The following is a 27,988-nucleotide window of genomic DNA, read 5'->3' as shown; positions in this document are numbered from 1 at the left end:
CAAAGTACCAAGAAAAATGGAACTGAAGATTAGCTTCAGTAATTTCAATTTTGCCTTAAGTCCTTGGTAAACCATTTTGCTTTAAAAATTTGCCATTCTGAAAGGCTTAAAGAAATATTAAAATATCCCAGAAACCTGGCCTCCAAAGATGTGCCAGATCCAAGTTTATTCTGGTAGAAAGCCCCTGGGTTACACAGTATCTACCAAGGACTGTATTTTTTCTCCAGACCGAATGTTCCATGAAAGTACACATGAGAAACTTACTTTGAATCTTGATTCCAACTTATTCACAATACCTAGAAATAAGAGCATTAAATTTTAGGACTCTTAAACTGCAATTTCTAAACTCACCAAAATGACTTTTATTTGTATTTGCTACATAAACAGTGAAAGATAATTCATGGCACTTGTCCAGACATGAAAGGTTTATGAAACCCAACCAGTAGATGCCATTTTGAAAAGATGCCAGAGTTGAAATCCAAGAGGCCCTGTTGTAGCACAATCCAATACTATTCCTTCAGTACTTTATAAATGGAATTTTCTTCTACTTGTATCCATTTCCCGGGGCTGAAAATTAGAAGGAAAAAAAAAAGTAAACAATGCTAAAAAAAACCTCTGGGTCCATCTCTGAGACTGAATAGTCTTTAGAAGTTACTGTTCTAATATGTATTTGTGTGTGTAATGATATATAAAATGTTAAGTACTTAGGTGAAATATTGCTTATTAGAAAAGAGATGGTTTTTAAAATATTTAAGTGTTCATTTAGGACTTAAAGTGATCTCCAAACTTCTATGAAACCTCTATAGCTGTTTTCATACATACAGCAGAATCATAACGCTGATAAACAGTGCTAGGCCCCTAAGTTGCTGATTGAGTAGGTCTATGGCCCAACAATTTGCCTTCTAACAGTGGTGGTCCCACTTTGAGGACCACTGATCTAATTTAGGATACTTCAAATGAACCAGTGTTAGTCATCAGACCCAAATATCTTATCAGAGATTGGTTCTTTCAAGCTCGTGGAGGTCAGAAACACAAGGTATAAGCACTCAAAGCTTAAAGTACAAAGTTTCCTTCTCATTCTATACTTTTGAAATGATATAAATGGCTCTTCAAAGAATAAGGCACATACCTTATGGACCCATTCATATTCTCCATACTTAGAATCAAAGGTTCCTTTCTGAAGAGATCTTAATTTTAAGGTAAAACGTGGTCCAAGTTCCTGAATTCCCACTTTCTTTTCACTCTTGAATATGTACCTTCAAAGATAAAGAATTAGGGAAAACAGTCTGAATAAGCCAAATGTAATTTCTTTAATATGACAGTTCAAAAGATACTTATTTCTCATCTACAATACTTGTCACAATACATTAGAAAACATTTTATGTTGAAAATGTATTTCATAATTGAAATCAGAGTCCATGGAGTTAAAGAACCTTCCTCACCTGTGAAATCTGAAGAAGATATAGTCCCGTTGATTGTGGAATGTGGCAACTTGCCTTCCAATAAACTGAGGATTATGGGGAAAGAGAGATGCAAACATACGTCCCACAGAATGACCCAGCCGTGTTGTGAAGTTATTCAAAATTATTTCTGGTACGTGTTCTGTAGGGTCTTTACCTCTTCTCTAGAAAAATTATGAAAAAAAATCACATTAAGGAATTAATATCCTTATTGCAAGTTCAAGTTTCAGGATTTACCTGACAAACTGATAAACTTTAAAGGTATCTTTCTTAATGATCAATTACCACAGATAATATCAATTCCATGAAATATAATACTTCTAAAATAACTTTAACATGTAGTGGCTGTACCAAAGTCCTACTAGAAAAGAAACTGGTTTCAGAGTAATGAAGGCTATTATTGCCTGTCTGCCATAACTCAATTACAATCTCATAAGAAAACTACTGGTAGATAAAACTTGCTTTAACCAGGAAAGCAAAGGCCATTATAAAAGCAATTAGATCTATATAAGTTACAGTTTACTAATCAAAAACTGCAAGGAGACCAATGCCAATTAAGGAACACGTAAAACTTACCTTAATTTCTTTACGCAAACGAACACTGCTCATTTTAAAATGAGCGGTTGGGCCACTGGGCAAGTGACTTAGAATTAATCCATCTGTTCATAAAGCTAAGAACACACTGAACTCGGTTATTTAAATCTTAAATTGCATAAGTAACTGATCCTGTGTACATCCAAAGGCTCCTAAATTTTGTAGCTAGATGAACAGGTAGATACATGTATTCCTCTGGGTGAAAAGAAATTTTCTTACCATACCTAAAACTAAAGACCATAAGTCAACCAAATATTTCAGAAAAATAGATTATATTAGTCCCCCTATAGTAGTCCCACTTTGTCTCTTCATGGTATGATAAATACCTCATCGCTCTCAAGAGGGTATGTTGCATATTCAACAAAGTAGGTTTCTTCAAAGAGCTTATATACACTACCCTAATAGGAATGATAGACCAGATGGAATTCTAGTATAATGTTTAGGCCTTATAACCCTAAAAATGCATACTTACACATTTGTATGTACATTGTTTTTGTACATTTGTAAGTATATGCTGTCAGCTTTGAAATACTGTCCCATAAACCAGAGACTCGGCTCTCTTCTTAAAATCAAGGTTATTAGTGTTTCTCAAAAGACCAGCTCTTACTCTTGGGATTACTGTGCCACAAATTAGAATCAATTATTTAATAACCATTTACTGATTGTCTACCACAAGCAGACTTGGTGCTAGACACTCTCAACTACAAATGAAGTATAAGAGCCCTACCTACAATCAGCAGGGGTAGCAGTGCTAGGGCTTTAAAAGTCTGGAATGCAGCTAGCTAAGATAACATTCCTCAAATTTTTGTAACAACTTGATTTTTCCAAATACTGAACCTTAAAAGGAGGTCATAATCAGACTACTTATTTCAAATCTAACTGCACACAGTTTACAAAACAGAAGTTTCCATTTTTGATAAAGGTATCAACATTCTCCCATTAACCCAGATTAAAAACTATGGTTATCTTCAACTTCCTCCTTCTTCCCTTCCTTGACAAATCCTATTTACCCTCATAAATTCCTCACTTCCATAACTTCCTCTTTACCCTTACTGCTATTGTTAGTTGAGGTCCTTGAGATTTTCCAACTAGATTAAAACAGGATCCTTGCTGGCCTGACGTCTCTCCCACCATTCCAAGTACATTTCTAATACAGACGGTAAATCGAGTTTGTATAGTAGGCAATGGGATGTGACTCATTGTATCTGGACCACTGTTTCTCATGTGCTAACTGAAAAACAAACTAGATACCTTGAGTCTTGATAACTGTACCTAATTTCAGAATACTCTCACAACAGCTTATCTACAGAGTAAAAACATCACTGTAACACTCTGTGGCCCCAAACCACCTTTCTAATCTGTATGCCTTCCCCATGTTTCCTAACTGGTAGACACTGACAGTTTTATACACCATACATATTAATCCTATCATGTACTTTTGTTCATGCTATTTGAAACACCTGCAATATTTAACTCCTCCATTAAGGCTCACTTCATCAGTGAATTCCTTTATGACTATTATTTTATATATCTGGTTGCTCCCATGTTGGGGGCAGATTTACAAATGTTATATATTCTTGTTAGATTGTCCCTTATATTATGATACAGTGCCCTTCTTCATCTCATTACACTCTGTTTAAAAAGTTTGTCGAATACAAGTACTGCTACTCTGGCTTTTTTGACATCCATTTGCATGATAAATGTTTCTTCATCCCGTGTCTTTCATCCCAAGTCTTTCATCACTTGAAATCTGCACGTGTCTTTAGGTCTAAAATAAGTCTCTTGTAGGCAGCACATAGATGGATCTTGTTTCTCTACCCATTCTAACACCCTATTTTTGTTTGGCTTTTTAAGTAGGCTTCACATCCAGCGTGTAGCCCAATGTGGGGCTTGAACTCACAACCCTGAGATTAATGAGTCACACACTTAATCAACTGGGCCACCCAGGCACCCACTCCCCCTATGTCTTTTGATGGGAGTATTTACTCCATTTACATTCAGAGAAATTATGGACAGATACGCATTTAGTGCCATTAATTACTTGTTTTGTCATCTTTTCTGGAGAGTTTTCTACTCAGTTCCCTTTAATAATTCTTTCAGGGCTGGTTTAATAGTCACGAACTTCCCCATTTTTGTTTGGGGAAATTCTTTTATCTCTTCTATTCTGATAGCCTTGCTGGACTATTTTTGGCTGTAGATTTTTCCCATTCAGCACTTGGAATACATCATGCCACTCCCTTCTGACTTGCCAAGTTTCTGTTGAGAAAGCTGCAGCTAGCCTTATGGGTCTTCCCTTGTTAAGTCAGGGACTTCTTTTGTCTTGCTGCTTTTAAGATGTTTTTATTAGTATATTTTGCAAGTTTAATTACAATGTATCTTGGTGTTGGACTGCTTTTGATTTTGATCAGAGTCTTTCATTTTCTCAACCCCAGTGAGTATCCTTGTGGTTGTTGCTTTAAATTCTCCAGCAGACATGTTACTTATGTCTGTTTCACTTGTTCTTTCACTTGGGATTAATTCCTCTGTCTTGGCATTTTTTTTCTAGGTCTCTGCCTTCTTCTCTGTGTTAGAAAAGCCCTTTAGGTTTCCTGCTTTTGAGAGTAATGGCTTTATGAAGAAGAGGTCCCATAATGTCCAGGGCCTGGCACTTGAGGGAATATCTCGTGTGTGCTGTGTGCGCTCAGTTGTTGTGTTTTGGCTGCTCTATCCTTCAGGCCAGTCATCTGCAGAGGCTGGCCTTGACTGCAGGGGGCAATGTTCAGTACTTGGCCAGAATGTGGTCAATTTTAACTAGGTGTGCTCTGATCTGCTTATCAAATGAGACAAGATACTACTTCCACTAGAACTGAAGCCCTGCGGAGCAATCAGATAGGGAGATGTGGTATGGGCGGGGGTTTCTGTTGGTTTACTGGGGAAGGAGCTTGTGGCCTTGGGACTCACGCAAGCTTGACCAAGAAGGGCAGTACTGTTATTAAGGCTCACTTCAAATGCCACCTCTTTTTACACAGTTAACATTAAGCTTTAAATCTCAGCTGTCACTGTTACTTAACTATATATAGCACTTGTCACTGATTTGAGTTATAATTATGTAAATGACTTTCTTCCCAACTAATCTGTTAACTTTTGGAAGATACATTTGTTTCTGATAAATACTAGTGCCTACCACATACCAGATTATCAGTAATGTTTGAATTCCTTCTTTTCAAAATTTCCTTCTTTTCAAAAATTCATCACAGGTTCAACTTCTTGAGGTACAGCCAAAAGTATTTCTGGATCATTTGCACAATGAAAAAAATCACACTCATGGGAGCTAAGAGAGGTAAAGGTAATTTCTTCCAACCTAAATCAAATCTGCAATATCAAACAAATTGCAGATCCCCAACTTTCTAGGACATTGCAACTCAATTGTGGTTTCTGTCAAAACTACAAAATCCAAAATAATCCTTTCCTACGTACCCACATTGTATAAAAAGCTTTACTTATTCCTAACATAAATTCCTAACTAATTCCTAACATAAATCCTCAAGAATAGGAGTTCATTATCCCTATTAGTAACAATGAAAAGAGGTTGAGAAAGGTTAGGTAGATAAGCTCAAATTTCAGAGCTAGGTGGCAGATCGTAACAGGTGGGACTACACCTGTGCCCAAGCCCTAATGCATACAGGTATTTTGTTATGATGACTGAGGCAAAAAGGACATTTAGTCCCCAAAGGCCAAGAAAGCAAAACAGCCTACAGGCTGCCAAAAGTATAGGACAAAGACGTACCTAACTCAAATTTCCATTTAGAAATAATCAATAGAAGATGTTAGGTGTCTCCAGGAAAAACTTCCGCGCTTTCTCCTATACCATAACATTTACTAAAATGCCCACGACAGGACTAAGGTATTATGTCTTAAGAAACATAATACCTTAGGGGCGCCTGGGTGGCTCAGTTAGTTAAGCGCCTGACTTCAGCTCATGTGTGATCTTACCATTTGTGAGTTTGAGCCCCGCATGGGGCCTGTGCTGATAACTCAGAGCCTGGAGCCTGCTTCAGATTCTGTGTCTCCCTCTCTCTCTGACCCTCTCCTGCTCACACTCTGTGTCTCACTTTCTCAACAGTAAATAAACATTAAAAAAAAAAATTAAAAAAAGAAACATAATACATTTAATGTGGTCTTTGTGGGAAACCTGAAGATTTAGGTATCATTTCCTATTTTAAAAGATGAGGAAACCAAGTGGCTAAGAAACTTGACAAAAGTCACATGTAATGAAGTGTGTATTTAACATTACATCTGCCTGACCCAAAGCCACCAGACTCAGTTTAGATAGTTGACAAAGCTCTTTTCTAGAGTTAAGTTGAAAATTTACAAGCCATTCCCACCATTTGGCACTACTCTTTTACACAGCATCCCTTCCGTATCTTGTCATGCCCCATATTCTAATTTCCCAAAGGCTGTACATCCTCAATTCTTTCAAGTTTTCTCGAAGTGTCATCATTAGGGGTCATGATTTGTTATTTGTAAGCCCATGTTAAGTCCCTAGGAATCATACACCATTTCTATTATGTGCTTACAAATTAGTCTCCCTTTAATTATTTGACATGTTTTTTTCTGGATCATGGCATATATTAACCAGCAGTCCTCTTTCTCCCTCCTTCCTCCACTTGCCTGTCTCATATATCTTCCCCCAGAGTAGCAAAGTCTCCTTTACAAGTTTGTGCACATAGTCTTTGAAGCCAGGATATCTGACCTTATTCAGAGTTTCTAGGCCTTATCTTACAAACTTTTTATCCAAGATGGACTTCCAGGGCCCCCCAGCAATCTCCTCATTAGTCTTGAAGACGATTCTCTGTTAACAGAGAACACAAAAGCAATTTAGGAGGTCTGCTTTCCTAGCTTGTTTCACCAATAATTTGCCATTAACTCATTACTATATATCAATTAGAAAAGAAAATGAAATATCTCTGAAATTATAAAAATCAACATCGAGGCAGGATTATACTGATACAAACTCTATTCACTAGGACTTTTAGAAACTGCTGCATAATTGTATACTCAAAACTTATAATCCTGGGACACCCATACACACCTGTGTGCATATATATTTACGTGTATAGGAGAAGCAATCTCATATTTGGATTACTTCATTAGCCTAGTTATTTCCTTAATATAAATTTGGTCTGTGTACTGATGGTATCTTAATCTAATGGTTAACTTACCCTACAAGGTGTCCAATATGGTAATCAGAAAAATATTAATACATTTTGAGTAAAAAGACAATACAATTTTATAAGGAAAAGAGAACATAGCTTTCTAAAGGCAATAGATGGTGTAAGTGAAACGCAGTATCCATATAAAATAGCTCAGATAAAACAAGGATACAATGTTTATTCAATTGATGAATACCTGCTGGCAGCCTTAAAATAATGATGGTTTTTTTAACTGCCAAAAATAAAAGAGGAACACAGACCTTGCCACTTTATTTTGGGAGGTAGTTTTAAGAAGGCAGCAACTACATTTTTAAAAACAGACCTCTTCTGGAATAGTTAAGTATTCAAGAGATTTTAGTTATTTTGGTACATTAACCCACAATCCAAGCCAAATTATAATATGGCCAAAAAAACATCACATTACAAAGCTAGCTCTAGTCTATTTTAGTCTCTAGAAAGCAACTCGTACAAGTGGATAACGTCTTTAACTTCTATTGAAAATAGTAAAAACCATAAAAGTTATCTAGATTTTTAAAAAATAGCTTTGACACCATTTTTTTTAAAGCAGTGTTCATTGATTAAAAAAAAAAAAAAGTTATCCTGGCAGCAGGAAACTCCTGTCCCTATTTTTTATGAATCCTTAACAATTTTAAGAATTTGACCCATTCAGTTGATTATCTTTAAAATTAGTGCTCTCACAGCCACAATTTGATAAATAAGTAAAACAACAGCAACAACAACAAATATAGGCATTCTTTATATGATCTAATTTCTGCAAACAGTAAAAAATACCTTGGTTTCAAGTGACACAGTCACCTAGGATCTGAGACTCACAGAAAAAGGATAGAGTATTCTTGGCATCTGAAACAGCAGTAAATACATAAAATGGGCTCATATCTGCCTCAAAAATGTAATCCTGTGATACCACCTCTGGTAACATAAAATCTAGCCATATCAAACTACTTGCAGATCCCCAACTGGGTCTGCTCCTTAATGCCTCTGCCGTTACAAATGGTCTCTCTGCACTGGGCTCTCTTCCTCTGCCTTATTCACCTCATTCGCCCATACTCACCAAACTGAGTTAAGCATTTTTTCCAGTCAAGTCCTTCCTCCCTGATATCCCCAGGGCAGATTTTTACCAGAGTGTGCACTGTATCCTGTATTTCTCTTTAACTGTACTACCCACTCTACATTTTTGTTAGTTTACATTTCTATTTTCTCCTACTAGATTATGAACTCCCTAAGGCTCCTGTTTATCTCTGCATCTTTTACTAAGGACTAAAGTAATGTCTTGCCTATAGCATTTGCTTGAATGAGTATTTGCTAAATGAAAAAAATAGTTTATAGATTCTTGAATAGAGATACATAATGTTCTTGTTTAAAAAATTATGTTCTGAAAGTTACAGAAAACATTTCCTTATTCTTTTAAATATGTTTTAAAAGGGGGTGAAGGTGAGACAGGAAAACTTTAATAAAGAAAGGATACTTGGTGTTTTACGATCTTCATTAATAACGATCAGATCTGTGAAATCTCTTGAAATGCACTGTGGAATAATTTTTTTCAGAGCCAATCCCCTTCTGTAATAAACATGTGAGTTTGGTATAACTGTGGAGAGTTGTTCACAGAGTCGTACTGTTCTCTGCAAAACAAAATAAAAGAAATCTTCTGAGGTGAAAAGGAATAAAAATTTTAAGTTGGTATACATTAATAAGGAAAGGAGCAATGATTAATATGTGTTATTAATAAAGAGCAAGGGTAGGGAAAAAAATGAAATCTGAACAGTATTTAATCCTTTATCAAAGACTGACCATCCTAAAGCAGTGGTTCTCAACTGGGGGTGATTATGCCCCACTAGAGGACATTTGACAATATCTAGAAGCATTTTTTGGTGGTTATGACTGGTAGTAATAGTAGGGGACAGCTGGTAGTGGTATCTAGTGGGTAGAGGCCAGGGATACCGCTAAATATCCTCTAATGAACAGGGCAACCCCCATAATAAAAAACTACCCAGCCCCAAATGCTAATGGTGTTGAGGTTGATAAACCCTATCCTGAAGAATCATGCTTAGAGAACCTACATCACATCACCAGTATTCATTTTATTTAGCTTACTCACAGGCATTATCTATTAAATTACTAATTAACTGAGATCTTCTGAAAAGAATTCTTTTAAATAGTCTAAGTAATATAAGAAAATTAAGAATTCAATAACTACACTGATAGATATATTTACCCCATGAGGTCTATCTGATGTTGTGATGAGAATCTTGGGAGAAGTTTGTCTGTTGAAGTAAGAAGCAAATTCATCTGTAGCTTCATCATAAGCAACCTGTGAACAGAAAAAGGATAATTTTATATCAAACACTCTACTGGCCAGAATTTTAAAAGTAGCTCCAGCAGGATCCTATGACACTGACCTCCTTCCTGGCTGATAGGGGATTTGAAGACAGCCAGGAGGGACTTATATTAATGGTGACATAAAGAGGTTGGGTGATTTTCTACCTGTAGAATACAAGTATAAAACTGGAAAAAACTGTCAAAAACAATTTCAAGACACAAACTGAGCTGTTTTTTCTTGAAAAGTGGCTAGGGCTGTGGGCAAGAACATCAGGAATCTTCCTTAGAACTATTCCATTTCTTCCATAAACATGGCTACAAAAATAGTAACTTTATCAACTTCAGGTCTGATGGTAGGCAAGAACCAGCAATCTTGAATCAAAGGTGGTAAACTGGATTTGGGGAGAGGTGGGTTTGAAAACCCTAGCTTTGCCAGTCTAAAGTTACTGAGCCAGTTCAGGGTAGGTGCGGATCAGCCAGAAATTCAAAGGAGAGCTCTGGAAATGTAAGAGCCATAGAGGAGCTGAGATAATCTCTCTACAAATCCCTGGCTGACAGCTGAACTATACATGGGACAGACCTAAAAAACCAGTGCACACAAAAGGTGAGGGAGACTTGAAAACTGGTTGCAACTTTGAATGCAGTCCTCAACCCACAGGTAGCTCAGTTGATAGGGGCTCAGAGGCTCAAGGTATCTCAACACAATCTCTGCCCGAATCACTGACTTACGATTGAGCCACACAAACACAAGGACAATCACTCAGGAGGTAGGTTAAAAATAACAATAAAACAAACAAGTGGAGACACAGTGCTGTTAAAGGAAATTCAACTTTTAATGTTTGTGGGCCTTGCTCCTGGGCTCCCAAGGAAGTTATACTTTTACCAAGGTCAGAATGATTTCGCCAAACTTCAGAGCCTGGGATCTATTTCTACCCCAAGCAAATAACCTAAAAAATACTTTAAACCAAAGATAAGAGTAAAAATCTCCCGGGGTGCCTGGGTGGCTCAAGTTAATCAAGTGTCCAACTCTTGATTTTGGCTCAGGTCATGATCTCACGGTTTGTGGGACCGAGCCCCACTTAGAGCTCTGTGCTGACGGCACAGATCCTGCTTGGGATTTTCTCTGTCCCTCCCCCACTCATGCTCATGCACACCCACTCTCTCTCTCAAAATAAACAAACCTAAAAAAAAAAAAATTTAAGGAAATCCTACAAGCTGAAAGAAAATGACACCAGATGGTAACTTAGATCCAAGGAAAGGAAAGAAAAGCACTGTAAATGGTAAACACGAAGTTAACTATAAAAGACTTTTTGTGTGTGTTGTATGTGTAAATTTCTTTTTTTATAAAACAATGAGATATTAAAAAAAAATTTTTTTTTTTAACGTTTATTTATTATTGAGAGACAGAGAGACAAAGCATTGAGCAGGGGAGGGGCAGAAAGAGGAGGAGACACAGAATCCGAAGTAGGCTCCAGGCTCTGAGCTATCAGCACAGAGCCCGACGCGGGGCTCAAACTCATAAACCACGAGATCATGACCTGAGCTGAAGTCGGACGCTCAACCGACTGAGCCACCCAGGCACCCGAACAATGAGATATTTTAAAGCAGAAATTACAACACTGGATTTATAACACACACAAATGTTATATATGACAACAGCATGAACAAGAGTGAAGGAACAAAGCTATACTGGTGGAAACCTGTTGTATTTACCAGAATCATGTCAGTATGTGCTGGAAGTACACTGTGATAAATTAAAGATGCATGCTGTAATTCCTACAGAAACTACTAAGAAAACCCTTAAATATATAACTTAAAAGATTAAGAGGTATTAAAATAGCATAGTAAAAATATTTTTTTAATATAAGAGAAAGCCAAGGAGAAACAGAATAAAGGTATAAAATATAGTGGGGCACCTGGGTGGCTCAGTTAAACGTCTGACTTCAGCTCAGGTCATGATTTCACGGTTTGTGAGTTTGAGCCTCGTGTCGGGCTCTGTGCTGACAGCCCAGAGCCTGGAGTCTGCTTCAGATTCTGTGTCTCTCTCTCACTCTGCCCCTCCCCTACTCATGCTCTGTCTCTGTCTTTCTCAAGAATAAACATTAAAAAAAAGTATTAAAAAATATATATAAAATGTAATGAAAAAAAGTAAAAGGGCAGATGTAAATATGACTACATCAATAGTTAACATTAAATATTCATTGTCAGGGGTGCCTGGGTGACTCAGTCAGTTAAGCGTCTGACTTGTACTCAGGTCATCATCTCACAGTTCATGGGTTTGAGCCCCGCGTTGGGCTCTGTGATGAGAGCTCAGAGCCTGGATCCTGCTTCGGATTCTGTGTCTCCCTCTCTCTCTGCCCTTCCCCCACTCACACTCTGTCCCTCTCTCTCTCAAAAATAAATAATAAACATTAAAAAATTTTTTTAATTAAAAAATACATACTAATTGTCAGGCTGAATAAAAAAAGCAACATCTGTGACACTTTATTATTATTATTTTTTAAATGTTTATTTTTGAGAGAGAGTGAGAGAGCAGGGGTAGGGGTGGGGAGAGAGGATCCGAAGCAGGCTCTGCACTGACAGCAAAGAACCCAATGTGGGACTCGAACTCACAAACAATGAGACCATGACCTGAGCTGAAGTCTGACACTTAACTGACTGAGCCACCCAGATGCCCCTGTAAGTGACACTTTAAATTCAAAGATATAAACTGGTTGAAAGTAAAAAAGAAGAAATGAAGAAAGTAAAAAATGAAAAAAAAAGATATACCATGTAAACAGTAACCACAAAAGAGTTTAGGTGGCTATGTGTATATGAAACAAAATAGACATTAAGAAATATGGCTATGGACAATCGAAGGGATGGGACAATATGGGACACTGGATTAAGGGTCAACTGAATAAGAAGAGATGAATAATTCAGCAATTATAGTTTGAGGTTTCAATACTCCTCAGTAACTGATAGAAAATTCAGCAAGAATATAGAAAACATGAACACCACAATCAAACAACTTAAAACAACTCTTAATATACTTCAAAACAGCAAAATATACATTTTCCAAAGGAACACAGAACAGTTTCAAGAATAGATCTTATCCTAAAACACAGAACAGTTCTTTACTTGAAAAGGACTAAGATCAAACAGAGTATGTTCCAGAACCACAATAAAATTGAATTAGAAATCAACAGCAGAAATATATGTGGGAAATCCTCAAATATTTGGAAATTAAACAACATACTTCTTGATAATCAATGAGCCAAAGAAGAAATAACAAGAGAAATTAGAAAATATCTTGAACAGAATGAAAATGAAAACACAACAAACATATCAAAAGGTATGAGATGTAGCTAAAGCAGTGCTTTGGAGGAAAATGATAGCTTTATCAGATTATATTAAAAAGAAAGAAAGTATAAAATCAGTAATGTAAGCTTCCATTTTAAGAAACTAGAAAAAGAAGAATAAATGAAACCTTAAATAAGTAAAATAAACAATATAATAAGAACTGGGGGAAAACAATGAAATAAATGTCAAGCAAAGAAAAAAAAAAGAAATTACCAGAAGAAATGAACAAATCTCCCATTAAAGGAGATACTTAGATTTGAATAATAATGAAGAAACACATCTTAAAACTTGTGGGATATACCAAAAGTGGTACTTACAGGGAATTTTGTGGCCTTAATTGCTCACAATAGAAAGGAAGAAATAGAAAGGAAGATGAAAAATGAGTTAAATAAGAAGAATAAACTCAACAGAGTAACAGGAAATAAATTATAAAGATAAGGAGAGATATAAATAAATTAGAAAACAAAATTTTAAGAGATGATCAAAGAAAAAAGTAGTTTGAAAAAGAGTAACAAAATAGATGTATCTCTGGTGAAAAGCCCAAATAAATAATATTAGGAATGGAAAGGGACATTTCTGCAGTCTCACTTATAAACATAGATATACATATTCTAAACAAAGTACTGACAAACCAAAACGTGTAAAAGATAAAACATTGTAATTAAATTGTATTTACCCCAAGAATGCAAAAGAGATTTAACATTAGAAGATCCATTTCATTTCCTACATTGGTACTATAAAGGAGAAAAACTACATATTTATCTCAATATTTGCAGAAAAAGTACATAATTATCTCTATTTTCAGAAAAAGCATTTGATAATGTTTCACATTCATTCATGATAAAACAAACACCCCCCTCCCCGCAGCAAAAAAAGAAACAGATTTTCCTTAACATATAAGGAGAATCTACCATTAATGACACAAACATTAAAGATGGCATGTTAGAAGTATTCTCTTTAAAACCAGGACCAGGGCATAGATGCCACTATTGCATTTTCTATTTGTTTCACATTATGCTGGAGGCTCTAGTCAGCACAAAATAAATAAATGATTAATGGATTGAAAGTTATTTGTAGAAATGATTAGCTAAACATGAAATGAAAACAATATTTAGACAAATTATTGGAGACGAATCTAGGTGATCTACTGTTTAGAAGATCACAGTCCAAAAATCAATTGTATTTTTATAAATCAGCAAATAAAACAATTCTCAATGAGGTGATTTACACTGATAAAAAACATAAGATAGCCATCAATAGCTCTAAAAAGATTTATATGTACACCTTGCAAAATTCACTGAATCACATTTTTAAAGACCTAAAAAGAGCAATATACAAATAGATCCCCTGAGTGATCTACTTTAATACAATTTTTATAATTTTATATGGCAGACCAAAGGTCCAAAAAGAGAATGAACATTCCTGAAGAGAGATTTGAGGATGGATGTGGGGAGGAGCATCTTGCTCTAATAGATAAACTTACCATGAAGATAAATAATTATAAAAATAAAGAAGTGATACAGTGACAAACTGACCAAACTGACCAATAGCCCAGAAAAAGGCTGATATTTTGTGTGTATATGTGGCATGGTGCTTGGTGCACTGACAGATGCCAAGTTCCTACAACAGATCCCAGTACACAGCAGGCAGTCAATAAACATTTGCTAGAAGACTGACTGACTGACTGAATGAATGAATGAATGAATGACTATATGAGGAAATAGGAAAGAATGTCAATAATAGTACGGTTTGAAAGCAAACAAACATAACCAAAACCAAATTCCCTGCACACACACACAAAAAATTTAAAACTTGATTCTCTCACCATACTGTAACAAACTATTTAAAGGGAAATGTGAAAAGTGAAAAGTAGATGATTATCCTGAAACCAAGAGTTTTATAAGGACACAAAAAATATCAAATGTTATATCAAAATTTCTAGTACTATAAAACTCTATAATGAGAAATGCTTTTCAAATGATATTAAAAACAACAGAAGTACTATAAATTAAATGACAAAAAGTTTACCTGGTCATAAAATATAATACATTTCTATAAAATGAGTGGAATCAGAGTTTTTCCTATAGCATTATTGAGAAATTCAGTTATGAAACAATCTATAGCAAATAATATACCAACATTATAGCTGAATCGGTCCATTATACAACTTCACCAGCCAGTACTTTAAATATCAACATATGAACAAATAATTTGTCAAATGTGGTCATCCAAATTTATTTAAGACTTCCAACATTACCTCTTCATCATTAGGGTCTACTATAGTTTCATCATGCACTCGCTGGTTGTCAATGGTCTTTGGTATAGGCTTTGGTGGAGCCTAAATTAAAAAAAAAACAAACAAAAAAACAGATTAAGTTTTAGAAGGATTTTACGTTAATAATTTTGCATTTGGGTTAGGGAAGAGTAACAGAAATCTGTAAATAATCCAAAGCCTCAATCTGTTCCTCATTTCCATTGCTGTATCAATCCTAACAATAATACTAAGAGGTTTTTTTTTTTTCCTAACTCTAAGCAGAGACCTAAACATACTGGAAGAATTGCTAACTGAATGAAATGGTCTAAAACCATTCAGAAGTAGCAGAAAGAAGAAACTGCGATCAAAGTAATTATACACTAAGAAAAATATCAAATAGATTGGAAAAATTATAGTGGACCCTTGATCAACATAGATTTGAACTGTGCAGGCCCACTTATATGTGCATTTTTTAGGGTATTTTCTCTTATAATTTTCCAAATAATATTTTCTCCAGCTTATTTTATAGTAAGCATACAAGGGCGCCTGGGTGGCTCTGTCGGTTGAGCGTCCAGCTTCAGTTCAGGTCATGATCTCACAGTTTGTGAGTTCAAGCCCTGCATCGGGCTCTGTGCTGACGGCTCAGAGCCTGGAGCCTGTTTCGGATTCTGTGTCTCCCTCTCTCTCTGCTCCTCCCCTGCTCATGCTCTGTCTCTCTCTCTCTCTCAAAAGGAAACATTAAAAAAAAATTTATAGTAAGCATACAGTATATAATACATATAACACATAAATATGTGTTAATTCACTTTATGTTATCAGTAAGACTTCAGGCCAATAGTAGGGTATGGGATTTTCACGTGTGCAGGAGTAGAGTTGGTATTCTGCACCCCAAACCCCATGTTGTTCAAGAGTCAAATGTACAAAAGGTACATATATATGGAGCTTTGTTCCAATGCTTTCAGAAAGCTCTTCAGAAATAAATAACAAAGGTTGCCTGGGTGGCTCAGTTAGTTGGGCGCCCAACTCTTGATTTCAGCTCAGGTCATGATCCCAGGGACTAGGGATTGAGCCCTGTGTGGGGTTCTACGCTAAGCATGGAGCCTGCTTGGGATTCTCCTCTCTCTCTCTCTCTGTCCCTCTCCCCACACGCATGCATACATGCATACTCTCTCTAAAATTAAAATTTAAAAAACACCAGAAATAAATAACCAAAGCTACAAATCTATCTGCTGAACTAGTAATTCCAGTTTGAGGCATTTATGGTAAGGTATGAAAGAGAGAAGCAATTTATGAACAGCAAATACAGCAAACATCCAAAAACAGGCTAAAGACTGTGACACTTCAACATAATGGAATATTATTAGAATTGGCAATCATGTATACTCAGCTTAGACCAAAAAACTGTGTAAATGAAATGCTACAGAGCAGGAATACAGAACTGTAAGCATATGCTGACTAAAACAAATTCAAAACATGTGGTTTTGAATGTTAGCAGAGATAGGAAGAAATAAGAACTGCTAAACTCTTTAGGATTTCATTTCTTATTACTTTATGAAACAAATATTAAGTTTTAAGTAATTTTTTAAAGGAGGCAGTTCTAGGAATTCATTTTTTCAGTCCAAAAACAAGAATGGTGATATATCCAAAGGTGATTGGCATATTTGCTATAACTGGCTGGTTACTAAGAGTTAAAAGAGAGGGGCGCCTGGGTGGCGCAGTCGGTTAAGCGTCCGACTTCAGCCAGGTCACGATCTCGCAGTCCGTGAGTTCGAGCCCCGCGCCAGGCTCTGGGCTGATGGCTCAGAGCCTGGAGCCTGTTTCCGATTCTGTGTCTCCCTCTCTCTCTGCCCCTCCCCCGTTCATGCTCTGTCTCTCTCTGTCCCAAAAATAAATAAACGTTGAAAAAAATTTAAAAAAAAAAGAGAATAACTGCTGATAGAATTCTGCAGGTTAAAACAGTCTAAAACTGGCAATTTCATGTGATTTAACCTAGTCCTATTAAGAGAAGGCATGAAAAGGCAGAGTGTTTAGTTTGCATATAATCTTTACGTTTTTCATTTTCCTCAAAAATGCTTATCATTCCTTGGTACCTTATCTTAAGAGACAGTAGAGGAGGAAGAGTTGTATGTTCTAAAAATTTTGCAAGCATAAATCAAAATCTAACACTAGCTATAAATAAGATTAAATTAAAGGAAAACAGCTTAGTTGTGGATGTATTTAGCAGTTCTTTTAAAAATTTTCAGTAGGCTTCATTTCTTATCAGTATCACAAAAGTAGCCAAATCATTTTTGGATGTATTATCTTTACTCTCTTCTTTGCCATAGTCCATCCAAGTATCTCACTTTCCTCCCACTTGCCATTCTCAGTCTTCAAAGGGTTAATATCCTCTGTATCAGCTTTCATTCCTACACACCTCAATCCTACAACAGAACAGGCTGCATCCTGCCTTTCCCCAAGAGCCTTTGCTTCAAGTCACAAAAACTCCAACCACAGGCCTAAACTGGGAAGCTTCCCCAAAAGCTTTCCAAAGTCAGAAAGCTAAGTCTCTATCTCTCAAACATGTAAAATGAAGTAAAATAAGCAAGTTACAGTAGACATACCATTTACATGAAATTTTGAAAAAAAATGCAAAACATCACTATTGTGTTTATTGTTTAGGGACACAAACCTAAAGATAAGAAAGAAATGCATGGGAACAAGAAAATGGCAATTTCATAAGTGGTTGGCTTTGGAGGGGAAAGCAATCAGTAAGAAGCATCCAAAGGACTTCGAAAATTATTTGATAATGCAATGTTTTCTAAGCTAGGTAATGAATGGAAAGGGATTTGTTATTTTATTTTCATATCTTTTATACATTGGAAATATTTTATAGTAAGTTTTAAAAGAAAGCGATACAACATAAACATAAGGGAGCATTACTCAACATAAGACAGAAAGCAGGTGGCTAAAAATGTTATTTACCTTATCACCAAGAGCTTCTCTCTCTTTTTTAAGTTTTTTCTTAATTGCCAACTTTTCCTAAAAGGTTTAAAAAAAAAACAAAACAGAAAAATATTGAGAAACCATCAGTTATATCACAAACACATACTGAAACTACACATTACTAATGCTACGGCCACTTTATCTCAGCAATCTTTGTAACGCATTAAAGCAAACACCCTGACACAGACTTTCATACCAAAGTGATTGTAAACCAAATAAGCTGGCTAATCAATAAACAAAGGTCTTTCTCCTTCAAAAAACTGAAATTGGCAAGTATGAGTATTTAAAGTTTGCCTTTTTACCTTTTACTTTTTATCTTACTGTAAAGCCTCAAATTAAGTGAAAATGTGAAACGCCCATCTAAACTAGTTAACACGTTTTTGTGGCTGTTTTATTTTGCATTCCTAACAAGTTGCATTCTAAAGAAAACCATGATGGCTATGCCGGTTGCTTCTCTTGGAAAATACTACAAGTAAATGAGAATGGGAGATGCGTTTTCAGATTGCTTCCAATAAACCACCATTAGTTATAAATTTTACAATCAAAATATGCTTTTAAGATTATTAAGGACTTGCAAAGTGAGTTACATTTGTACTGTAAATTTGTACCTGCTGGAAATTTCTGAACAGAATGCTCACTTACACACACAGAAAGTGCTCTCCCGGCCACGCCCTCCCCCCCAACGCCTGTAGACCCTCCATACGTCAAATCTCACATTATAGTGTTAAGAAGTCTTCGAGGAGGCCCTTCCCGCAAACGCGCTCACCAGAATGAGTTAGATTCTCTACGTACTCCAAAAGCACTCTGGCGCTTATGAGTAAGGCACTATTCAGGGCCTCAAAAGATGTAGTATCTAATAAGAGGAGACAGGCAAGTAAAAAGAGTATTATGTGCGGGAACTTTTATGATGTACAGGAATAAAAAAATGCTTGCTTCCGAGTGCAACGTAACCACAAATAAGCACTGTGATCTTGAGCTTTGTTTATCTCCTCATATCTGTTTATCTCCTAGAATAGTATGAGGACAACGCTACAAATATAATTACCAGAAACTTCACAGAAATACTTTAGGTAAGAGTTGCTGCCCAGGAATCAGAAAAGCATCACTGGATTCACGTACTGCCTGTATTACAGGCTCTAGAAATTTGCCAAAGTTAGGTGCACGGGTCGAAGCACAGAGATGGGAGACTTTCTCCTTCCAGGTCAGGAGGGGGATTTTTTTTTTTTTTTTCCACTGCTAGGAGAGCGGGACTTCTTGCTTTCATTCTCAGCCAGGGAACGTAGGCAGGGGCTGGAAAGGAAGAGAATCCTCGTCGCTCAGGCAAAAAGCTGAACCTAGACAGAATCCCCAAAGCAGTGCGAGGGGACCAGGACATTAGAACGTCAGCGTCATCCTTCTAGATTAATTACCGCCTCCGGGACGCCAAGCCACGGCCACCACGCAAGTGCTATTCCCTTCCCCACTGTCGTGCGCGCGCGGATGCAGCGCATGCGCCTTGCAGCCTCGGCCCCGTCATACCTTTCGCTGCTGCTGTTTCCACCGCGTGAACATTAAGTGTCGCCGTTGTTTGTTCTTAATTTCCGAAATGCTGAAGCCTGGGGGAAAGGCAGCCGTTTTCGGGGGTTGGACCCCGCTTTCCGTCGCCCCATCCTCAGCGACTGCGGCCTCTTGAGGTTCTTCGGCGGTTGCTTTCCGCTTCAGGCCTTTCTTTCCTTTAGTGCCGCTCTTATCCCCGGCCTTCGCCATGGTGTTTGCGCCGTAGCGTCTGTACGGAAACGGAAATAGCTTACCCCTCCGACTCCCTTACCTAGTCTTTTACTTCCGGGGTCAGGAAGTTCTTAAAGAAAAACGTGGACTACATTGTGAGCTTCAGCAGTTTTAGAAGGTGCTGAAACTTAGTTTTGAGGAAAGTTTAGGGGGGCTGCCCAGCTGTATGAATAGTGGAGTGATGAGTTCGCAGAAGTCTTTATTAAGCATCTGCTATCTGCCGAATCCTCAAAATACTGAAACAAAACAGTCTTTGCTGTATAAAATTTACATTCTACTGGAGAAAGACCTGAAATGAGCACACAAATAGTGTGATGAGCTATAAAGTAACACATGGCAAGGAAAAAATAGAACCGGATAAAGGAAGAAGAGAGGGTAGAGGGGCAGTTGCAGCTTTTAAATAGGATTATTAGAGAAGCCTTCTGGAAAAAGTTACATTGAGCAAAGATTTGAAAGAGGTAACCGATAAACTATTCAGTTATTTGAGAAAAGAGCTGCTCATCTGAGTAAAGCTTTTATCTAGGAAAAAAGCTGTCCATGCAACGGAAACATACAATTCCAAGACTCCTAGACTGCAGCAAGCATGGTACGTTTGGGAAACTGTGGAAGCCAGGAGTAATATGAGAAAGGAGAACAGTGGGTAGGGGAAGGGTTTAGAAGTAAGAGATTGTGTAAGATTTTGTAAGAGCTTTGGCTTTTATTTTATGTGAGATGCACATTTCCTGGAGGATTTTGAGAAAAGAAATGACACGATTTGACTTACATTTTGAAAGTATCATCCAAGCCCTTCTTTGGAGAATAGACTTTAGGGGAAGGAAAGTGAAGGAGGGGAGAAATGACAGGTGGCTTGAACCAGAGTGGTTCTAATGGAGGTGGTGAGACGTGATCAGATTCTTTTGCAAGGTATAGTTCCTGATGATTGAATGAAGTGCATGAGAAAACGAGAAGAGTTTAGATGACCCCAAGACTTTTGAACTAAGCAACTGGAAGGATGGGGCTATCATCATTTGAGATGAGACAGACTTAAGGTAGAGCTAATTTGAAGGGTAAGATCAAGATTTCAGTTCTGGAAATAATTGAGTTTGAGACACTTAGTAGTCAACTGATTGTTGTTGTTGGTTGGGATGTATGATTCTGCAGCAGGAGACAAAGGTATGGACTAGAGATAAAAATGTAGGAGTCATTGGAATATAGATAGTATTTCAAATCATTACAGTGAGTGTGGATAAAGAACTGAAAAAAAGAAGAGGACCAACGACTGAGCACTGGAACAATCCTGCATAAAGAGCTGGAGAGAAAAGGAGGACCCACTAAAGGAGAATGAGAAGGGAAAATGAAGACAGTGTCATAAGAGCCAAGGGAAGAAAATGTTTCCCCAATGGTTAAATTTTTCTGTATTCTTCACTTTAATTTCATGAAAATTAAACAGAGGCAAAATACTTCCTTTTGGTTTACTGTTAGGAGTTAGTTTTCCAGAAACTGCCTTAATTTGAAATTATATGTTTAAATATTGACATTGAATGTTTTGATAATCCAATATTTTGATGTCCATACTGCATTTTTTACCCATTTAAGTTCTTTTACGCAGGATGTTGAAAACATCAAAACTTCATCTTCCAGAATACAAAACCTGCTATGAAGTCACAAGTCCAAAATCGTGACTAGAAAACTAAAGCCAGCATATTTAGATACAAAACTGAATTATGCAATATAATAGAAAGGAAAAGATGTTGAGCTCTAAAATTACTGACATACTTTGGTTTGGCTGCAGTAAGTCGTAAGATTTTATGTAACATCTAAAGAGAAACAATCAGATCAAGAACGAGAGGAGGGGGAAGTAAGAGGAGACAAACCAAACTTTATCTAAAAAATATAGACTGCAAAAGTATTTTGGAAATGTCTTCTAGTCTTAATATTTTATTTCCCTACATATAATATATACTTTCCTCATAAGAACACAAAATAATCCTGAAATGTATTTTTTTTTAATGTTTATGTATTTTTGAGAGAGAGAGTGTGAGTGGGCGAAGGATAGAGAGAGAGAGGGAGACACAGAATCTGAAACAGGCTCCAGGCTCTGAACCGTCAACACAGAGCCCGATGAGGGGCTCGAACTCAGGAATGGCGAGATCATGAGCTAGGCCAAAGTCAGATGCTTAACCAACTGAGTCACCCAGGCACCCCAATCCTGAAATGGATTTAGATAATTGTCTTAAGTTTATTCAGAGGTACTATACAAATGAGATTATAAGGTGATTAATATAGAGACTTCCTATTTTTTCTTCATGGCTTATTTGTCAAAACAGTTGTGTGAGTTGAATGAAAGGATTTCTGTTATCAGAATAAAATCCATATTCTGCAGAAGTCACAAAAGCATTGATCAGTTCTGCCAATATATATTTAAACTGCTCAATAAAGGAACAGTGTGAATGAGTACGATTGAAACAGTGGGCTCAGGGCGCCTGGGTGGCTCAGTCGCTTAGACACTATAAAATCTCAATTAAATCACATAATCTCTGTGAGCCTCAATTTCTTGATCTGTAAATGGGGCTAATTATATTGTCATGTAGGTTGTTGAGATAATGTATGCTAAAGAAACATATCCAATAAATGCTAACTAGCTGTTTTTATAATTCTGGGTATAAAAGACTATGACAAACAGTGTGGAGAAAAAAGATATCATGATTGCCCTCAAGTAGCTTATAGCTTAGAAAAAGTTGAAGCATAATTCTAGTATATGTATTAAAAAGTGGTTCAAAGGGGCGCCTGGGTGGCTCAGTCGGTTAAGCGGCCGACTTCGGCTCAGGTCACGATCTCGCACTCCGTGAGTTCGAGCCCCGCGTCGGGCTCTGGGCTGACGGCTCAGAGCCTGGAGCCTGCTTCCGATTCTGTGTCTCCCTCTCTCGCTGTCCCTCCCCCGTTCATGCTCTGTCTCTCTCTGTCTCAAAAATAAATAAACGTTAAAAAAAAAAAAAAAAGTGGTTCATGTTGAGTGCTCCTTAACTTGATGTCCATTTCGGCCATTTGCTTTTTCTCACTAATTGCTTCATTGTCTGATATTCTCAGGGTACATTCCCGATACAGTATATGTTGTTTTAAAATGAAACAATTTAAATATTTAATAAATATGTTTTGCTTATCTGTATTCATTCTGACATATGAGATACCCTGAAATAGAACTCTTGGACACCAGATGAATTCCATGATCCAAACTAACAAATGACCAAGAGTCTGTTCACAAAATTGGATCTATTATTTTACAATATGACTTAAGCTCTTTGTATCACAAAAATTATTCCAGAGGCACAAAATATTAATCCATTGCATAAGAATAAGGGGTACCAGTTTTGGGATTGGAAGATGTTTTATTTATAATGTGGTATAAACGTTTGACAAACATTTGTTTGACAAACACTAAATTAATGCTTCCTGAACTTGAATTATGCCATATAATTTGTTGGTAAGAACTGTTAAGGAAAAAACAAAATGGGGGCCACAGTTTGAAAACATCTCTAGACTAACCAGCACTCATAGTCACATAACCAACACTTAAACTATTCTGATTTCCCCCAAATACTGACTGACCTAAAGCAAAACTTGAGCTTTTTTTTCAAGTCAGTGTCACTTTGTAGCTTCCCAGCTAATCAGCTGCACACAATTAAGCTTGCACAGTGCTACTACACTAAAAAGACTAAGTTTTTAGTTACCAAACACATTAAACAACAATGTACTCTCTCATTCATGCTTTATAAACTGAGTTGGAACTGCTAAAAGCTGAGCTCCTAACCCCTTTTAGCTTGAAATCTCTCTGCGAAGGGTTTTGTTTCTTGCTCAATAAAATGTTCATATCAAACAAAGCTCTCAGAAGTTTCTTTTGACAAAAACAATAGACCTATTACAGAAGTAGCCTGTCGACTGTGGATGCTTTCATTGATACTCAAGAGCTGTTATTGGCCCTTAAACTACTTATCTCAAGGAATTTTGAGAATCCTCTTTTTTTGTTTATTCTATACTTTAAGCTGTCTACATGATTAAGGAGGTTTGTTTCCCGGGCTTTACTGACCAGGAAGTTGGTTGAAAAGTTATTACAGGGATTCATAGTGTCAATAGGACTGTCACAGTGGCAGCTTTCCTGTGAAAGAAGTTAAAGTCAGCAAGAGTATAATCAGTACAATTTTGTGAGATGTTAGAACCACACCCCCTCCTACCTGAAACTCAATTAATGACTCAAACATGAAGATTTTTCAGATATCAAAGACCTGAAGAATAATTGTATGGTGAATGCTGTCATCTTGGTATACTCCACACTGTGAAAGAGACATAATGTGTGTGCTACCCTTTCCAGAAACTAGAAACATATTAGGAGACCAGAAGTTTTCTTCCAGAAATAAGTCTTCAGATCATGCCTTTGGAATAATTTCTAATCGTTTCCTTGAGGCATTTAACTTTTTTCAGCATATTCTAAACTCGGCCATGATGCAATAGGATACAAGGGCAGTTTTTACTATATTTCCCGAGTGACTTGATGCTAAGCAATAAGGTGAGCTATTTGGATAAACAGATTCTTTTCTGCCTGTTAATATTTCCAGAGTGTAGTGGTGCCTGGGTGGCTCAGTCAGTTGAGCATCCGACTTCGGCTCAGGTCATGATCTCGCAGTCTGTAAGTTCGAGCCCCACGTTGGGCTCTGTGCTGACAGTTCAGAGCCTGGAGCTTGCTTCTGATTCTGTGTCTCCCTCTCTCTCTGCCCCTCCCCCTCTCATGCTCTGTCTCTCTCTCTGTCAAAAATAAACACTAAAAACATTTAAGAAAATATATATTTCCAGAGTATATGTAGTTCCACATGTGTCTTACCTGGTGATACACATTCTTGACCCCTACTTGACCAGGGAAAGCAACACCACAATCAAATTGCAGTTTCACTAAAATATCATCTCCTAAAATGATTTCTGGTTGTTTGGGTCATCAAAGGAGCTTTTATGTATATCTTTGGAATGCATATGGTGCCTCTGGCTTTGGTTTCTGATAATGGAACAACCATAAATATAATTTAAATAACAACCTGGAATGGCTTTTATGTGTCTAAGAACTTTTTCTGTTGTTTCATTCATTCAACACATACTTATTAAATCATATTTCATGCCAGATCCTTTGGTTCTAGCAGTAAAAAAGAAACTATTCCCTTCCATCAAACAACTCCACTTGGGAGAGACCAACAATTACACAAGCAAATCCAAAAAGTAGAAGAGGTTCTATGACTTCTACCTTATTGTGTAATCAACACCAAATTTAGAATGATACCTTCTCATGTCTTCTTCAAAGAGCCAGATTAGATGCATTTTGTACGTCCCTCGTTGGTAGCTGAGAATATATTTTCCATAGAAATTAGCCCAAATGTAATGATTAGATCATCCACACTAGAGACACGATTACTCATTTGTTTCTTTTGTTTTCAGCTGTTTAACTTTTCTCATATTTATGTTTTAATTTTCCATAATCTTACAAAGAATTACTATGTGAAATAAAATATTCCCTACTATACATTTCACAAACATAAAGCATAGCAAACATTGGGCACAATTATCAGAAACACAATATTTAAAATGAAAGGTTATGAAGCATAGTCCTTGGCTTAAGAGTAGCAGTTCTCAAACTTTTTGTCTCAGAACCCCTTTAACACTCTTAGAAATTATTGAGAACCCCAAAGAGCTTCTGTTTATTTAGATCATATCAATGTGCACCATGTAGAAATTAAAACTGAGAACAAATTAAATATGTATTCATTTATATAAAAATAACAAATCCATTATATGATAATATACACACTCTACGAAAATGTATTTTCAAAAACAAAAAAATTAGCAAGAAAAGTGGCATTTTTTTACATGCTTTGCACATTTCTTTTATGTTTGGCTTAATAGGAAATAACTTGGTTTATACCTACTTCTGCGTTTAACCAGTTGTGACATACTATTTTGGTTTAGGTACATGAAGAAAATATGGCCTCAAAAATGTATGTGATTGGGAATGGAAGGAATATTTAAGAGCTTTTTCAGGTAACTGTGGATATTCATCTTTAATATTACACCAAAAATTGAGAAGTTTTAAGTTTCTTAAAGGTTAGTTGCAATGTGTAATCTGAAATCATATCAACAGGCTATATGTACTCTATCACATTAAAATCTATTGGTCTAGCTTTCATTTTGAATGGATTTTTTACCCATGCATGACTTTGTAACATCATGCATTATAGTGGTCATTTGGAATATATTGGTGCACTGAGTCGTGCATATCTTCCAAAAGTTGACACATTTCATTATACAGTATAAAAAAATCACATTTGTTAAAATCACTGCTAATCTCATCAGAAAAGTCTTCAAATACTGGCATTGGTAAGCTGTCCAGTTTACGGTGGTGGGCAGAGGTTACCCGAAATTCCGATTTTCACTGAATGGGGACTTCCTTCCACCCCCACCCCCTGAACCCTCTGTCACTGATGGCAATGCAGGGGGATAGAAACAGGGGTTCAGGGGAGTCATGTGTGATGGGAGCCTCTTCTTGATGTATACTTCCCAGGGCCGGGTCATCTCCTTGTTACCTTTTTTTTTTTTATCTGTGGACCCTGAAAGTTGGCTGACTTTTCCTTTGCCACCATTAGTTAGCAAGAACAACCTTATCAGAAACCCTGAATATATTTGGAGTGTACTTGCAGAGGAATCCAAGGAGCACTTTGTAGAGGTTCTTGTACCCTATTAATTTGTGCAGGATGTAAGCTACCAACCGACCATATGAAGGATCCTAAGGCAGGGTGTTGCAGGATCCAAAGTTTGTACTATTTGTTGCTTCTGACAGAGGATTTTTTCTCTTCTGACCCACTGTGAAAAAGAATGTGTTCTCACATCTTCTCTTCTTGTCCTGAGGCAATCAGCATACCTTTTCAATTTTTCTGAAGTTTCCTTTTTCTTTTTCTTTCTGTAGCAACCAGATGAAATAGAAATAAAATGCACCTTATCCTTTATCTCTTTACACTCTAATAGGGATGATGAGGTCTTATATAATGTTGGTCTATGCCTTCACAAAAACTGAAAAATTGCTAAGCTTCACTTAGGGGAAATAACAAATGACAGTAGCTTTCCTGGAATCTCCATCACAAGAGTCAGGAAGGCTTCTGGGAGAGAGAGAGGTAAGGATATGGAAGAACAGTTTGAGGAACTGAAGATATGTTTATGAGATCAGCACTAACACTACTTACTGATACAAGGGTGAAAAAGTGGAGATTAGGGATAAAAGACCTCAGTAAGTAATGTTTCCAAAAATTTCCACCATGTGCCAGTACACCCCAGGAGATATTATTAATTTAGTTTCCTTACAATGATCCCTCAGTCTGCTGAGTGTCCAACTCTTGATTTTGGCTGAGATCATTATCCCAAGGTCATGGGATCGAGCCCCGCATTGGGCTCCCTGCTGAGTGTGGAGCCTGCTTCAGATTCTCTCTCTCTGTCCCTCGGCCCCTCTCCCCTGCTCACACGTGTTCCCTCTCTATCTCAAAACAAAACAAAACACTGCTGAAGAAGAGTGTTACATCCCTCACCCCTATTAATTTCTATTAAACAAGGTAGAGGTCTTGTTTCAGGCCACAAATTTATGGTTCGTTTATAATGATATTTTATTATTGTTATAAACAATATTCTGTTATTTTTAAAATGAAAGCATTAATTGAAAGGAAGACTGAATGGTAAACACCAGTTTGGAAAACTAATATATTTGTTTTATTTTCTATTTTAGTTCTTGCACAGATATGGAATGAGATTCAACAGATTCCCTATCTAACTGATAGACAACATATCAATTTAGGGACCTATAATTATACCTTGTCAGAACAAAATGGCTTTATTCTTCTTCCAGGCAACTACCAAAGAAAGTGATTTTCAAAGTGTAGTATCAGGACCAGTAGCATCCACATCTCCAGAAATATTGTTAGAAATGCAGATGCTGAGAATAGCCCAGACCCTCTGAATCAGAGGCTCGGGGGTGGGACTCAGACATCTGTGCTTTAGAAAGC

The 27,988-nt window shown here is 36.9% G+C and overlaps 1 protein-coding gene across 1 annotated transcript; it reads right to left on the bottom strand.

Annotated features, from left to right (window-relative positions):
• Positions 1 to 333: 333 nt before the first annotated feature.
• RPF1 (ribosome production factor 1 homolog) lies at positions 334 to 19,947 on the bottom strand. The gene is made up of 9 exons (XM_015070404.3): positions 19,680 to 19,947; positions 18,141 to 18,197; positions 15,183 to 15,263; positions 9,480 to 9,575; positions 8,733 to 8,886; positions 2,037 to 2,119; positions 1,443 to 1,624; positions 1,130 to 1,256; positions 334 to 567 (listed from the first exon to the last, which is right to left on the bottom strand). The coding sequence occupies exons 1-9, from the start codon at positions 19,905 to 19,907 to the stop codon at positions 526 to 528; spliced, it is 1,050 nt and encodes a 349-aa protein (XP_014925890.1). The 5' UTR covers positions 19,908 to 19,947; the 3' UTR covers positions 334 to 525.
• Between the last annotated feature and the right edge of the window lie 8,041 nt (positions 19,948 to 27,988).

The sequence above is a fragment of the Acinonyx jubatus genome, chromosome C1 (assembly GCF_027475565.1).
Source record: "Acinonyx jubatus isolate Ajub_Pintada_27869175 chromosome C1, VMU_Ajub_asm_v1.0, whole genome shotgun sequence".
NCBI lineage: Eukaryota > Metazoa > Chordata > Mammalia > Carnivora > Felidae > Acinonyx > Acinonyx jubatus.
The sequence above is the reverse complement of the archived record's forward strand: the minus strand, read 5'-3'. Positions and strand labels throughout refer to the sequence as shown.